The 17,218-nt window shown below is 35.2% G+C and overlaps 1 protein-coding gene across 5 annotated transcripts; it reads right to left on the reverse strand.

Annotated features, from left to right (window-relative positions):
• Window positions 1-5,865: 5,865 nt before the first annotated feature.
• On the reverse strand, window positions 5,866-17,016 carry LOC129312589 (putative lysine-specific demethylase JMJ16). 5 transcript variants are annotated; one of them, XM_054955261.1, is made up of 14 exons: window positions 16,606-16,725; window positions 15,099-15,197; window positions 14,780-14,923; window positions 14,332-14,705; window positions 14,135-14,206; window positions 13,819-13,896; window positions 13,188-13,700; window positions 12,861-13,085; window positions 12,228-12,389; window positions 11,572-11,940; window positions 9,513-10,974; window positions 9,319-9,422; window positions 8,061-8,258; window positions 5,866-7,503 (listed from the first exon to the last, which is right to left on the reverse strand). In XM_054955261.1, the coding sequence occupies exons 4-14, from the start codon at window positions 14,650-14,652 to the stop codon at window positions 7,180-7,182; spliced, it is 3,828 nt and encodes a 1,275-aa protein (XP_054811236.1). In that variant the 5' UTR covers window positions 14,653-14,705; window positions 14,780-14,923; window positions 15,099-15,197; window positions 16,606-16,725; the 3' UTR covers window positions 5,866-7,179. The 5 variants fall into 5 exon arrangements, with proteins under 5 accessions (XP_054811236.1, XP_054811228.1, XP_054811257.1 ...); XM_054955253.1 differs by lacking the exon at window positions 16,606-16,725 and adding an exon at window positions 16,236-16,570; XM_054955282.1 differs by lacking the exons at window positions 15,099-15,197; window positions 16,606-16,725 and adding an exon at window positions 17,000-17,016.
• Between the last annotated feature and the right edge of the window lie 202 nt (window positions 17,017-17,218).

Consider the following 17,218-nt stretch of genomic DNA (forward strand, 5'->3'; position numbering starts at 1 on the left):
TCCATGTCTTCCAACATATATTATATATTTCCATTTCCTGCGCATTAACTAGCTAGTTAGCGAAGATGTTTTTAGTTTCTAGCGAATTAATGTTTCATTTTATATTGGCCCCTTCATGCGCGCGTTTGTAGGTGTAGTGCTGGAACCATTCACATTCAGAAGGAAGAAAAGCTTGTCGATCGGAACTGCCGGCGTATCGTATACATATCAAAACAGGATATGATACAGCCGAGAGAGAAAATAGTACGGGTTAGCTAGGTAAATAAGCATTGGATGGCTAATGGAAAACTCACGAGGCTAATATTGCAAGCATTGGTAAAATCTGGTTAGGTATAGTTCCGATTAAAGATGATCTCGGGCAAATCTGTGTTAGACAAAAGGACAAAAACTTAGATTACCTGGTGTATTATTTATAGATGCCAGCTATAAATGGACATGTCGAAAGTGAATGAACACTGATTTATTATCGAAGAATAATTTTTCAAGTGTAAGCAATCAAGGGAAGCCACAGTATAGCTAGGATGAAATGCTATTTCTATATCGTTGCCGTACGAAAGAGGCTGGGAATATCTCCTGGTCTGGTCATCCTGGGTTAAAAAGAGGAGCCCTTTGTTCATTTCAGCATAGTAGCTTGTTTTGGTAGACTTGGAGAAACTCGTTATTTTATTAAGCTTTAAGGAGCACAGCTAATCATGATGGTTAGGGCCACTTTTTGTGATTCTAATTGTGACGATCACAGTCGTATCAAAAGCAGAAGAAAAGTGGGTTGCATATCTTGATTTATGCTTTTGTCTTTTTGTAATTATACATTCAGGAGTTTCTGGAATCAGAATTAGGAATTTTTTGTTTGGCAGTCACACTCACCAACATTTTCTGCAAGGCTTGATTTCCACTGAGATCAGGCTATTCATGAAATCTTGATGACTCATTCGACGTAACTGTGGGATGTTAGAATCCTTGAAAGAGCGGGGATGTGTCAGATGTTTCTTCTAGTTAACTTCGATTTGTCTTTTGAGTTTATTTTTTTCCCTTTTAAATTTTTTGGTAATATCTTTGAGCTTTATTTGACTCATCAGGCACATTATTTGTGGATCATTGCTAAGAAATTAAAGGGAAAAATATGTAACATCATCCTTTGTAAGTCAGCCAGCCTATTTGTTTGATGGTTACCATGTACTTTGAAACTAAAAGAGCAAGCCAGAAGTTTTTTTTTTTTTTTTAATAAAATACGCGGATCTCATAATTTGCAGACGCGACGCACATTTTGATTAGCCAATGCTGCTTATTATGTAGCTTTTCGTTGAATCTTTTGTTACTTGTTTATAAATTGTCTATTATAAATGACGGTCTTTAAGTTTAAGTAATTAATCCATGCTACATCTCTTTCATTGTACATGCATGAAACTGCGCGCGCATGTGTGTGTGTATATATATATATATATATTTCATATTGAAAGTGAATTATTTGTTTTCAAGTAGATGTACTAAAAGTGGAGGGGTAAATTTTGTGGATTTTAGATTACATCGGTTAGTAGGATTGAAGTAAATGAAGTGAGTGCTTTTCCCCAGAAATTATACCGAAAACAAAGATTTTCGGAATAATTTAAATAAGCATATACCAAATTGCATTTTTGCAAATATCTTCTCCGTCTTATAAACCTTACGTCTGCTGGTATTTATTTATTTTCCATCCAAAGAATCTTTCCGCCGTCCCCTTTATGGAAGCTAAATTATCATGTGTAGGGGGACCTGGGTTTACTCATCATGAACAACAATTCATATATTATCAACAACGTCAGTTCACTCTGGGCAATAATTAATGTACACGAAGCTCATCTCTCGTTGAAATCGATGACTTAGACTTCATATGATGTACGAAGCTTCAGTCTTGTAATTGAATTAGAATAAATAGCTTCAGGTATTAAACGGCTTGCTACATATTCATCTCGAGATAGCGTCACATGACTTTGATGTGTTGATAGAGGAGACGGTGAGTGAGAGGAGGTTGTTTCTTGTTTGTATTACATATAATAAACTATGTTGCGTTGCCTAACATCGAAGTGCGATTAATAAGTTGAATATCTAATTGATCTTATTGGGGACACATTTACTTCGAATCTACCGGCAATCATGTTCTTAATCTGGGTAACCACACAGCCACACATTCAAACTTGATATGATTCTACGTCAAATTAAAAACAAGCTAAATTCAGAAACTCAATAGAAGATTGACAGCGAATAAGATGTTCCATTTTTTAAGAAATCTAGCTTACTTTCTCCAATCATATTTATATGTCACTTTTACTATTTTTTATCAAAATTAATTAAATAAAATTTTAAATTTTATTAACTCTGTCTAATTTTTTTTAATTTACTCCTATTAAATAAACATAGGATAAATTGGCACATTAGCCAAAAAAAAATATTTGTATCCAAAAAATATGGACTAACTTTTTAAAAATTTGAGAGTGTAGTCTGTTTACATTAATATACGAAGGGTTTATTATTAATAAATATAAAAGGCTTATCATTAATATATAAAGAGTTTATTATTAAAAATTTACACATAATTTATTATTAATATATAACAGTATATCATTGACAAATATAATAAATAAGCCATAATGCAAAGTATAATAAATGTTAGGTTATTTGCTTGATTTGATCTTATAACATAAGTTATATATGCAAAAGCCTCTTAAATATATATACTTTAAAATAAAATACTCTAGCATTTAATAACATTTGAAACATTTAATAAGAGTAAAATGATCAAGATAGTCACAATAATTATTAAGTTTTCCTATAAATAATATCAAAATGAATACTATCTCTGATATATAAAGAAGACTAAAAGAGTACTCATTTTGATTCTATTTATAAGTGACTTTCAGCATATTTCACTTGAATTAAGCAAAAACTTAAATCTCATTAATTTTATTTTAAAATTTAATAAGTTTTTACTTTTACCTCTAATAAATATTCTTAAAACTCATTATTGATATTTTTATTCAAAATATTTAATAAAGGTAAAAATGTAGAGAGGAACATTAGGAATTAACAAGTACCCTATTAAATAGGATCAATTTTTTTCTCTCTCTATTCCATAAATAAGATCAGAGGAGTATTTGATACGTGAGACTGAGAGGTTCTTTCATTTGCAGTAAGAAAAATTGGAGACAGAAAATTGATTACTCCCTTTCATTCTAAGTATAGGAGCTCAATAACAAATTCGTACAAATCCAATAAATTAGTTAAGTTAATTACTGATAAAAAAATTGTGATGGTTTCCAAAATCAACTTTTTAAAATCATTTATATTAAAAATTAGGAGTACTCATCATTCATCGAAAGGAGTAATTTGGGGAAACTGATAAATATGGAAGATGAGGGAGAGTGAATTTAAAGCCTTACATTTAAGGCTAAAATAAACTCTTTATTCAACTCTTACACTTAATATCAGAGAGTAATTTTCATCACGAGTATTCGCACATCAATATTCAATAATCACATAATGAAGCACAGATAGGAGTGAAGTACTGGGGGAAAATTAACCGTCTCATTTTTATTTTTATTTTTTTGGGTCAGAAATCATTTGACCATGAAGGGGAAAACGGGATTGTGAATGTCTGATGTAAATTTATTTGCTACGTGTCTACCACAACTCAAAAAATGAGGCGCTTTATTAATTGTGGACACATTAAATTGAGCCAGTGAAAAAATAAAGCTTTTCTATATATAAGGAAAAGAAGCCTTTGGATTGCATTTTATATAGGAAAGAAGTTGATATCAATTGTTTTTGGGTTGAAAATTAAACCTATTTACAATTAATAAAATATTTTTTAGTTACATTAAAGATATATCATTGAAACTTTCATTAAACATTTTAAACATGTAAAAGTACTAATCTTTAACTCAAGTCATCATATCCTATTAAATAATTGTTTCAACTTTCAAAAATTACCAAGAGTAGTGTTTGTTCATTTTTCTCTTTCTGATGTTTAATTACTCGTCATCTCAAATATTTCCATGACTGACACATTATTAATAGCATTGATTAGGGGATAAGTATGAATTTCCTGCTTTAATTATGGGTATGTATTTTATGTAAATGGGTTTTGATGGTCTATTGCATATCACACAAGTTATCATATTTATCTTACAATTGTCTAGGACTGTAAAATTGCATCCCTCAAACGCAAATCTTTTAAATTAAATAAAAGCATGTTTGGTTTGCATTTTTGAGAGTCCAAAAGTCCTTTTGTGAAACAAGCTTTTGGTAAATATTTTTTGGGTTTTTTTTTTTTTAAAATGATAAGTCCATTTCACAAACAAGTTTTTAGATGTTGAAATTTCGTTTTCGAAACGCGACCAGGATTACTTCTGGCATTTTAGTCTGGCAAAAGTACCTTAAAAAAAAAATGAACCTTTGACAAGCTCAAAAATCACACACACACGCACGCACTAGAATAGCATATCTTGATGAAAGAAAAAGAGACACGGAAGAATGATTATCATAAGACTTGTGGGATGAGACGAAAACTAAAGAAAACGTAATATATTGACGTCTGTAAAGGATTCAGATCGTTCTAGACAAGACATTATGTGGCTTTTTAATGCACTCTGTTGTTCGCAAAATCCATTGGTGCAAGACGAGTAAACATTGGTAAAAGAAATACGTGAAGGCCTACACTGATAGAATCAATATGCAAACTAAAATTTTTTGGCAAAGAATGAATAGCCCCCTGTCACGTGGAATTTAAAAAAAAAAATTGATGAAACACGTTACCCACAATTCCTAGGGGCTAATTGGGTTCCCATTTGGAATCAATTAAAGGATCAAAATCATGATTTTACAAAAAAATTATCTAAATACCCTCAATTTTATAAAAAATTATTTGGCTTGTGAAACCTCATTTTGAATAAGTTATTTTTTTTCTTCACTTGAGAATCAATTCTTAACATCCAGAAATTTTTCATTTTCTCTCATCTTTATAATTAATTTTGAAAAATTATTTAAATATCTTCAATTATTAAAATCAATTTAAAAAAAATTATCCAAACATCACGTTTTGTTAATCATTTTTTTCTGTAATTAATTTTTATCAATTAAAATCCAAACACACCTCAACAAATTGCGTGGGATTTGTTCAGGATGACATGCGGCAGATACTAGGCGTTTAGGCGTTTTGCCTTTTCTTTTAGCTGCTTTATGTAACGTTTGTACCTCTCAAGCTCTTTTGCCCTTTTACTGAAACAAAGAAATTTAATTTGAATACGACGGCGATATGCAAACTAAAAAATACGAGGGCAACAGAAATTGAAGGGAATTCAAGGATTTAACAAAAAAAAAAAAAAAGTAACCAGTTGAGACTTGAGAGCGCTCACAAGCACATCCAGGATCACTCAAGCATGCACTTATTTGTTGATTTGCAGTACGTCGGTCTGTGAAGGGGGGAAGAGAGAGAGAGAGAGAGAGAGAGAGTAATGGCAGTAGGATTCTGGAAGCGTTCTTCCACATGTTCCCTTTTAAAAAATGAGCACTTATTTTTGCTTTGTTTAATATAGTATAGCACACTTATATAAAAACAGACACATCCAGTGAGCGTGCTGAATCCACATTACCCACATTTGAACTGTCGAATGAGACGGAGAGAAGAGAATGAAGCATTAAAAGCAATCAACGTGGAGTGACAAATCCGAGGCAGAAACGACATCCATATTCCATAGGCGATTAATTAGGTTATTCCTTATAATTATGCTGATTTAACTCCCACTCGTCATCATAATCAGCCGGATATATACAATCTATTTCTTTCCTATTTCTTTCACATGAGTAATAAGGAAAAATGGGGATAAAGCCCTATGGATAAAAAGGCGCAAAACATAAGAATATATGTAAACAGTGTTTTTAGCGTGGAGAGATAGATGGAAGTCAAAAAGGCGATAAATGATGGGGCAGCGAACCAAAAATAAGCAGAAAGAGGAAGAAGCTGCTGAGGGAGAGAAGGGGCATGGAAAAGGCTCGAGAGCCGAAGACCGTACAGAAATCCCGCAATCTACGGTGAAGTGGAGGGCGACACGTGGTCTCACGTGCAGATTTGTACTGAATGTCGGCAACAGCAGCGGCATCTTCCTCATTCGTTTGGGTTTGGATGTGCCTCTGTTGATGCCATTGCCAGTTTAAGGTAGCGCTCGCCACCACCTTCAGCTTCTGCCCCTCCTTGCTTTTTCCATCTTTGGCCCTTTCCTCTTTTACCATTTCTGGCCATCATCATTCACCACCCTGGGACCACTTTTTCTTTCTTCTTCTACAATTTCCTGTCTCGCCAATATTATCATCCCTCTTGGAAGTTACTGCCCTGCACCACTTTCAAAAAACCTATCGATTTTCATAATTTCAAAATTACTGCCCTGCTCCACAGTTTGACTTGCGTGGACAAAGCTTGTGCCACCATTTGTGCGTACATTTCTACGCAAAATTTCATCCCAGAGCAGTTCACAACGGAGTTCACTTCTACGAAACAAAATAGTATCGGGTGGGGAAATTACAGGCACTGAGCACGAGACGAAGATTATGGTCAGGGAAAACATCTGGGTACTCCGTGGTATGATACATTATACATTCTTCTGAGAAAAAGAAATGGGCCCCTTCCTACGCTATTTATTGCTCCTCACTTTTGCTATGTAAGACCTTGTAAATAAAATCTCTCCCTCGAGAACAAACTAATGTTACGCTAACAACAAAAGCACAGTTAACATCTCCCGACATGAATGAATGCCAATAAACTCTAACCTAACATCGTTTTGCCCACTATAATACACAACAGAGGGAATAGAAAACTACAAGAACAGCACTCCTCTCAGATCTTCGTATATAGATATTATACCAGAGGTGTCCACAGTGATATTCACCCCACCCAGCTGCCTTTCTTTAAAAATAAAATAAAATCCAAAGGTTAAAACGTATTTTCTGTTTTTTTCACTATCTCCTTGGTCTTTTTCGTCGGCTGCTTTAAAATTCTTTTTTCCTCCTCTATCCTCCATCAGGGCGTCCCAAAAAAAAAAAGAAAAAAAAAAGAGAAAGAACAGGTCGCATGGTGATCCCACGTGCAGACTGAAAGCAGAAACAAGAATTTACATGGAGTAATTTTAAGCGCAGTCATGTGCAGATGATGAATCATCTGGCACGACTGCTGATCTCTTCATTGAGAAGTCGAACAATTAGGCTGCCGCCAGCTGCAGTATTGTTATTGTCACAAATAATGCTGCACAATGAGTTCAGCTCTTGGGCATTGACTTTTTTCAACAGGCTCCTTAATACTGCATCGATTCCAATAGGCATGACCTCACTCCCGTGGTCCCCTTGAAAATTTGACCTATCCACACTTCCACCATTTTCCTTTGGCTGTGAAGTTTGCTGAATTTGCCCTAGAGGCCGTGAATAGGGCCGCGAATCCCAATATTCCTCAGAGACACGAGTTTGATCCAATGCCTCGATAGCCTGGGGAAAGGAGGGAGATGCATCAAATCCGTGTCAGAGGAAGCAGAGTCTAATGAAGCATCAAAATGACCAACATGGGTGTGATTAAAAGCAAAGAAGCTTCCAGCGGAAAAGCTGGCTTGAAAGATCAAAAGCACTAAAAATGATTTGATTTCTTTTATCCCCATTAACGTAACTGACCAAAAAATTACAAAACAAATGTCAAAATGTTTCAATTTGCCTAAAAAAAGAAAGCATTCCTCGTGAAAGTTAAAGATAAATAAAATAAAGCCATAGGCAAATGAAAGGAAATATGGCATTAAGTTGAATATATTTTTGTACATTAAGGGGGAAAGGATTGCAATCATGCAAAGAACTCTCAACATATTATCTATAAACATGATAAGATCCCAGAATTGACCCAAAAGAGAATTCACAACCATTGTCATATAGCTTTGCTTGTAAGTTAGCAGAAAGCAAGAAATGGAATGAAATTAAAATTGACCTTTCGCCCAAGTCTACTTGGAGCAATTTATTAATTTATAGATTATAAATCAGTTTTCCCACAGAAAAATTACCTGCACTATTGCCGGCGAGGAAAACCCAAACATTTCAAAGCCATCAATGCTTCCACGTGGCTGCAAAGGAGGGAGGTCTTTTCTTCCCAACTTATGTTGCTTTGTGATCTCCTGATTTACTCTCTCTCTTACCAGTTCCCAGCATCTACCGGCAGAAAGATGAATGAAGACCTCACTTGGATGATGTTCCAAGGACACCTGAGGGAGAAAAACAAGGGTGTGATTTCTTTAACGCAATCCCACTGAATCGCAATTTGGCATCCAGTTCATCATCCAAATTAAATCTTCAAAGCAAACTAAAATTTATTTATGAAACTAATTCTAAAATCAGAATCCCAGGGAGCCCATGCTTTTGCAATATACTTTTCAAACGATTAAGTAAATGGCACAAATAGTCTGTGAAACACGTAAAACTAAAGAGTAATAAATTCTATAAAACTGAACTTCGTAGGAAAAAAGCATTAATTGCTCTGCTATCTAGTTAAAGGAATAAGAAAGTGAAGGCTAACTGCTCATGTTAAACTAATGGTAAGGCACTGACGTTGACATCCAATAAATTCTCTAATTACACAGTAGTTTGTAATACACTTAACCTAATCCTGGTCACAAATCTCATGATGTGCCTGAACAGCTATTCAGTTTTCACCAAAACTTTTGCTCATATAATCAATGGCAGAACTCAGCAAGATCATTGTGAGAGGATTTTAAACTCCAAAAGCATCAGAAGATATGCATCAAGTATACGTTTAGATGATGACAAAAATAAATATTCTGTTACTGTGACTAAAAGTAAAAAATCAAAGGTAAAATTAGCCATTTAATTCTTATAATTTTAACTCAGTTGTAATTCAATCTCTCAAATTTTCAGTCAATTGTAATTCAATCCCTGAACTTTGACTCCTGCACTCGGTTCTTATATTTTTAATCATTTAAATATTGATCCCTATATCTTAAAAAAAAATTATAAAGACTAAAATTACGTTAAAATTGATGACTAATATTTTAAGTTACCAAACCCTTTTAATCTTTATAAATATTAAAAGTTTAAAATATTTTTAATCTTTGCAATTTTATTTTTAAAAAAATAGGAAATGATATTTAAATGGTTAAAATTATAAGAACTGATTTGTAGGAGACAAAGTTCAGAAACTGAGTTATATAAAACTATAAGGGATGAGTTACAACATAATCAAAACTACAAGAACCAAATCATTAATTTTCCCAAAATCAAATAATAAAAATAAGACGGTTGAAGTACCATAAACAGAGGCCCATCACGTCCAGCATCAAGAATTTCTGAAATATAATAACACATACTTGTTGGATCTAAGACATTTATGTATCTTACACGGCTTCTAAATCCTGCATCAATTAATTGAATTTGCATTAACCAAATGTACAGTCAAAAACTTAGGGAAGAAGCAATTAATTATAAACCAAGCATTCAGATACCCTTTGGAAATATAGTCCGACTGTTGCACCATGACTTTCCAGAAAAAACAATTCCAAATTCTAGAGGCTCGACATTGCAGTTGATACGCCGGACAACCTTTGCGATACGAGGACCTTTCTGCCGATAGTATCTTCCCAAATTGTTTGGACTGCAAGACAGGTTTCCATTAACAGCTCTAGCATTATCTGCACTGCATACTCCAATCTTCTCATGGCTGTCCTCATTCTTAGGTTTGAGAGTCCCAGAATGCTGTGGGTTCAGAGGACAACTCTCAGAAGAATTCAGACAATGATCTCTACTCTCTCCTGTTGAGGAGGCCTGAATTTGTCTGACTGATTCTGCACTACCATGACCTATTTTGCAGGAAAAATCTACTGGAGTAGAATCTAAAACTGCTCCCTGAATTATATCATGTTCCTGTTTCACATGCAAATGATAAGTTGAATGAGAACTCATACTTTCTTGAGGCACGTCATTCTCAGCCTTTAAAGCAGCATCAGTGACAGGGATAGTCCTGTCTGGATCTTCTCTATAATTACATGGGTTTAGTTTATCACAGGAAGCTATAAGCCTTCGAGAAATATCTTTCTTGATATCTATTTCTGTCATCTTAGGTTCATCAGTTTCGTCATCACTAAGAAGTATAACATTATCGTGCCCATAAGGTGTTTTCTTAGGTCCATGTTCAGCTAAGGGGAGAAGAGGTAAGGAATATGAAGTGTCCCCTACAGGCAACTGATGAACAGGGCTCGCCACAGTAGCTTTGCAAATAATTGATTCTTCCTCAGAATATCTCTCATGACTAGTCAGCTCACATGAGGTTGTCCAGCCATTAGATGTAGACAGTTCTTTTGAATGACCTGAGGGAATCACATCTTCTGCTGATTTTCTTGGTTTTATAAAACCCTGATCAATGCTTTTTGTGGAAGTCATCAGATTCTCTATTGGGACATCTATCAAATGAGAGTCTTCAATAGAAATAACTGATGGATCCAATACCATCTCTTTAAGCATAGTGCCACAAGAAGAACCAGACAGATCTGAAGAATCTAACCTCAATTTGCGAAGCATTATTTCCTTGGAAGGCTGAATTAAGTTGCTACAGTGGCTTTTGTCTTTTGACATACAAGAAGTCAGTGCCAGCCCAAGATCTAATTTTGCCCATCTGTATACTGCACTTAACTTTCCTTCCAATGCCTCAACAAGGATAAATAATTCATTAATATCATAACGGAAGAGGAAGAATTTGGAATCCAAAGCACATGAACAGAACTGCTTTGCATGATCCAGGCAAGAATATTGGTCTGGGGAACAATGGCAACCAGCAGCAGATAAGTGTAAATCAAAATAGCAAACACTGCATTCCCTTTCACTTGTGGCATCAAAACTGCTCTCCATTTTCAATGCCTGTGAAGAACTGCAGAGAAATTTCCTCCTTACTTGTTCCATCTCAACGCGTGTCTAAGAAAGACAACATAGAAAAGTCAGAAGGTGAAGTTAGTTAGATGACATAATTTCAATGGGAAGGGTGAATCCATAACCTCCACACAGGTAGAACTTTTGTGCCTAGCGAACTTTCCAAAAAAGATGCCTAAAAGATGATGTTGAAATATGAAAACAAAAGATAAAAAACAAAGGAAAAAAAAAATTTGAATATTTGGCACATCAAACAAAATTTCATACTATTTCTCATTAGTGTTATCACTTTGGGGAACTTGAGTCCATTTTGCCATTATGCTGTTTAGATCAGTGACGGATCTAGGACAGGAGCTGCTTTTATTTTTATTTTTTTGGTTGGGCGAGGGGGACAATGAATTATGGGTCCTTGCCTCCTGTCCATCCGTCCCTGGTTTAGATGTCAGCTGGCCATCAACCAACTGGAACTCTTCATTGTAGTCTGATTTTTTCCCTTTCTTTATCTTTTTTTGCTAGTTTTTTTGTTGGCAGCAGCTTCAATACAACGCACTTTTTTCCAAGCCCCCTTTTCTCTAGAACAAAATTTTCATCAATAAAAATCAACATTCCCAAGTAGGTATAGTACTTAATTATAGCACTAACCTTGAGTGCTTTTGCCAGAAGACCATCTTTTCCACAGACATTTTTCCATCCTAGATTATCTGAAGTATTCTTCTTCAGCAGATTAAGCTCCCACAGTGCTCGTACTGCTTCCCTAGCAGCCCCAAGCAACAGTTTATCATGAGATATAGAAGTCTTGCGTCCTTGTTCTCGGTATAGCTCAATGGCAATCTGCCCATGGGGCAGCCAGTCAACTGGAGCTACATTAACAGCTTCTGCACAGTTGAAGCCACAATTGAATCCAGAATGATAGGCTCGAGGGAATGTCAGAACAAACTCTCCAGGGTTCTGGACACACCTATAGACAGGAACTCCTTCAGACTTAAGGATAGAAGGAGAAAGTTGAGTGACCTGCAAGAAATAGATGGATAAATATGGCTATTATGTTAACTAAAAAATAATACAAATATGAAATGACAGAAATGCAACTGAAAAGGATAGAACATGAATGAACACAACTCGGTGCTACTCTGTGGCAATCCAAAAGAGCATTTTCACGCCCTTACCTATCTCTTCAAGACAAATCAAACAAGACCGCTTAAAAAGAATGGCATGTGAAGCAAGAGCCACATAAGTGAACTCCATGTGCAACAACATCAAGAACAAATTACATTTGTGTGGAAAAAACTATAACTCACCAGCTTATGAAGCAAATCAGGTTGTTCCTTAAAAAGGTCCGGTAAACGCTTTCTCATTGCATCTTCCAATTTGCAGGCATCTTTGCCAGGGACACCATACCACATTTTTGGAGCACCCCAATGCATGTAATTCAATGAATATAAATGGTGATCCTCCACATGCTGTACCAAATAATTAAACCATTATGAAAAGAATTAGCAGCCACAACAACTAAAGATGCAAGCTTAGTAGCCTCTTTCTTTCACCCATACACATGTACCCACAAAAGTTGAATAAAGGAGATAGAACATGTGAAAAATCATTTTGGAGTAGCATGTTATACAAATCAGAGTCAAGTTATCAAATATATCGATCCCCTATTTCAATAATCATATCACCACCACGTCCAGCCTCCCTTCCCTCACAGGGTCATGAACAGACACTAAAAGGCTACACACACATGGCGCACAAAACATAGCATGCACAGGCACATGCTATACAAACAATCTCCCATGTTAACGGAAGAAGGTGAAAATAATCATCCCCCTTATCATGCAAGTGGTAGAAAAAAATATGAATAAGACTACCCGTATTACAAGAAAGAACTGTGTGAACAAATCAGGAAATGAATGAGGGAGAGAAATTGCCCTTACCCAACAAAAGGAAGAAAAGCACATTCCTATGTACAGCCAGGGCACAAGGACGCCAGATATATCGCTGCTTTCATATGAAAGTAGAGATCCAGGAAGCCTAGCAAAGTTATTTAAATTCCAGCCACACTTTATGTATTCTTTGCCTGAATCAGAACCAATTTCACCAAGCTTTCTGGGAAAACCACTCCCAAAAACCCCAGTTTCCAGGTCAGCTCCATAAAGCACCTAATAGGGAATATAAAATGGAAGGTAAGGATAGGTACCAGTTGAACACAGAAAATAGGCAGCAATTGCATGAAACAACAAGATATTGAAACTATAAGTGACCTCAATTTCTTCAGTAGGTCTCTCCACCATTCGCCAATATTCACCCTCTATGTTCTCCACAGAAGGCTCCCATCCTTTTGACATTGTTGTGTTACCTCCCATATTAGATATACTCTCATTCTTTCTGAAGTATCTGGCCTTAAATTCATCTGCATATCTCTGAAATGTTTCCAAAGTAAATTCTGGACCAGGTTCAAATCCAAAGGGCCTTTCAATCTCACAAAATCCTGCATTCGGTCCTCTATTACTGCCATTATCCAATCCCATTCTAGGGCATCTTTTCCTTTTCCGTCTAGTATTAAAATGAATCCTTGACATTTTTCTCATTGAACCACGATTCTGAAGCTTATCAATCCTCTGAACACGAGTAGCAAATTTAGAACCCTCCCATATAGTCTTCCCCTTAAGAGGACAGGGGGGCTTCCAAGATGAAGGGGGAACAATGCGACAAATGCCATATGGTTCTGCTCTGGAACAAATACTTGCTATATATTTCATGGTATCTTGAAACTCCTGAAAAAAATCAGATATGTCAAAGATCTGATTCTCTAATATAACTAAAATGAGAAGTAAAATTGCTGATGATAGCAACAGATGAGAATCCAAATATGCCACAAAAGCTCATCAAGACCTCTTCAGTTGGGTTAAAAACAGGAGCATCCTCAAGGGTGGGCCTACAAGCATCTTCTGGTCTCCATCTGGCAATGACCTGTCACAACATTTTAAATGTCAGACACTGATATTATGCAAAAATAACTGCATTTTATGTTACTTTTAATTACAATATATGTGAAGATGACACAAGCAGGTCCTTTGTCGTCACTAAGCATTACAATTGTGTTGGCATGCCAAAAATAATCCCTCAGTCAGTGAACTATATAACACAAACATAAAGCCGCAAAAAACTTTTCTTAATTAGAAATAAGGCAAAAATCTTAAAGAATAACCTTTTGGCAATTACTGCAATCTGGGCATCCACGGATAACTCCCTTTGGCAGACATGGTACTGGGGAAAAATTCTGCATTGACAATCAAATATAAGATGCCACCCGGATGTGCAGTCTCTCACTTGTGAAATGTCATACATTAATTTTAACATTACAAGACCCCAATCCCATATACTAAAACTGAACATAAGACTAACTTGATCAAGCCGCTCAGAATCAGAGTCTTCCTCTGAACTGTTATCATACTGTCCATGGTTGATCCATTGTCTTCGACGAAGGGACCTAGTAACCTTTGCAGTATCACTGACTTGAACATCAGTTTTAGCCTGAAGTGACTGTAATTTACAATTAGGAACACTTGTAGAGACTGAAAAACCAATCATGTTTTTATCCTTCTGTTTCTCAATGCCTTCCCCCTTATCCAGTGAGGGCGATGTATATGACTCAAAACCTGGTGGAATTGGTGGAAACTCATCATTATCTTCTTGAATACATGTTCTCATGAGTTCTGTCCCCATTAGTAACCTCTTACAAAGGCAATACTAAATATATCTGCACTTGGTGGTGTTACCTGCGTGAATAAAAAAGAGTCAAGCAAAATCTACAAATAGAATATAATCTATTCTAGGTTCTAAAAATACTTACTGTGAAGAGTGGTTATGGAGCAAGAAATGTAAACTATTTAGATACTTTGAATTTCTGCTGCATATTACAGCTCAGATAAATAAAACTCCGTTGAAGGCAATGAAAAGATCCAGTATCTTCAAAAATGGCTGGAAAGCATCAAATCTACAATGCAACACATCAAAAAGAGAGAAAAAGAACTCAGATAAAGTGAAATATCAGCAACCAAAATGGTTTCTTAACCATCAACCACAATGGCAGGTAAGAAAGAAAAGATATGTTGGAACCTCAGTAAGTTGTTTTTTGATATTAAATATAATTATGAAATTTAACTCCTTACAAGCATGTCAGGAGATGGCACTGAAAACTCATGCATCCAGTCCTTCAAGTACTTATTTACTTTATCTATGAAATGAGATGTTCCTCATCATAGTAGCACCTATAGTTGTTTCATACAGAACATATTTTCAGCGAGAATTACTCTGGTTAATCAACAAATGTACACTCTTTTTTGAATAAACAAGACTAATTCATAATTGAATGACTCAATGATGGGAATGCATAATTTGAATGCGCAATTTGAACTTTAAACAAAAGTATAACCAAACATAATATATATCATGACTGATGTTACTGACACTACCAGAATGGCAGGTACGGGCAATCAAGATAACAGAACACGTGATAACACCAAAATTCTGTCCAAACATAATATACAAGTCACTTATGCAAATAACAAGATTAATCTTAATTATTCAGGGACCAAGAGTGATGAAGAAGCAAAAATATCCAACTATGCGTCAAACAAATTTAGTCCAAAAATGTAAGCATCATCAAATAGGTAATGATGCTTCAGTCATACCAAGCTCACCAAGTAAAAATAGAAAAAAGTGACGATAACTTGAAGATGTCAAATCAAATAAAACAGCCTTGGCAGTAATTTTCAGTTTAATTTACTGAGACATCAAACGCTGTTTTTCTAAAATGTTCATTTTATAATCAATTGCAATGGAATCAGCAAACACAAAAGAAGGGGAGAAGGTGTAAACTGAAATTTAAAAACATTTAACGGGAAGCTTACTAACTAAGATTAGCAGTTAAATTAACATTTGATCTGCCCGATTGTAGGGGAAAGGGTAAATCAGAAATCAATCAGAACCTCAAACATAAAAACAAAGGCTCTTTTAGAATGGATCTTCGGGAGCTTTAGTTATCATTAACCAGCATCTATGTGTCCAAAAATAAATATGCACAAAGTAAACATTGTTATAAACTCATCAGAACATTATTATTTCGAATTCAACTGGATAGAAACTGAACAATTTATCGTAAAAACAATAAAAAAGAATCAAATATAATTTTACTTAGTTCACAAACTCAATATCAATTTTGTTCAAGAATATTTGTACATATAGATATATAGATATATAGATGTATGTGTGCATATATGACTTAAAATAATCAGAATTAAGCTTACATGTTATTGATCCAGATGTCTGAAATTCTCCTGGAACTAAATGCAGTATAAAAACTCCAGAAAATCTTTTAAATATGCAGCTCACTTGGTTAACCATATGATTAAGGATGAGGACGAAAACCCTAAGTTCAACGGAAGATATTTAAAACCAGCAAAAAAAGGAATCTGAGGGAGCAGATCTAACCCTAACCCTAAATCAGATTGCAGGAAGACAAAGCACTGAACCACAACACTTTACCCAGAGCTTAAGGGTCCACAAATTCTTGCATGACAAACAGACCCCAAAAGACCAAAACAATAACAAAGATCCAACTAGAAAAGATAAAGATTTAGGAAAAAGATTAACCGTTGCTTATATTTCAGACATTACCAATTTTACGGAAGGCGCAGACAAGGGTAAATCCGGAAGACGAATTATTGGTCTAGCTGATCAACAAACAGATTTCCGTAAGAGGAAAAAAAAAAAAAGAAATGGAAATTGGCCTTGAATGAATTACATAATAGAACGTTTTGGGTGCACCTCGCAACTTCCTAATAACCATGGAAAAAAAAAAAAAAAACACACGCACATTTAATAATACCTTCGCGGACTAACGGATTCACAGGGAAGTTAGGCAACATAAAGATAAATGCGATAATATAATTTTCGTGTCACACATGTGTCCCTAAGACGGATTTTGTTGCTTCATGTTTTGCTAATTTTTTTTATTAAAATAAAAAAAATGGAATAAGCCTTCTCTGATCGTATGAGAAAGTTCACTTACCGTGGGAAAATTAATCTGGGGAGGCAAAACCATAGACGTGTTTGCGAATCTCTATTATTAAAAGAAAAGGAAAAGTCAAGAAACCAAGGTTATAAAATAATAAGCGTTGGTGCTCGGAGGAATCCCCACCGCGTGGAAGGGCTGACGCTTTAAAAAGCAGAAAGGTTCTTACGTGTACACGTTACAATGTTTTTTATCAATGATTTAAAAATTGAACCA

Source organism: Prosopis cineraria, unplaced genomic scaffold (assembly GCF_029017545.1).
Source record: "Prosopis cineraria cultivar Desert tree isolate PC_DT_omini unplaced genomic scaffold, ASM2901754v1 PC1, whole genome shotgun sequence".
NCBI classification, from domain to species: Eukaryota; Viridiplantae; Streptophyta; class Magnoliopsida; order Fabales; family Fabaceae; genus Prosopis; species Prosopis cineraria.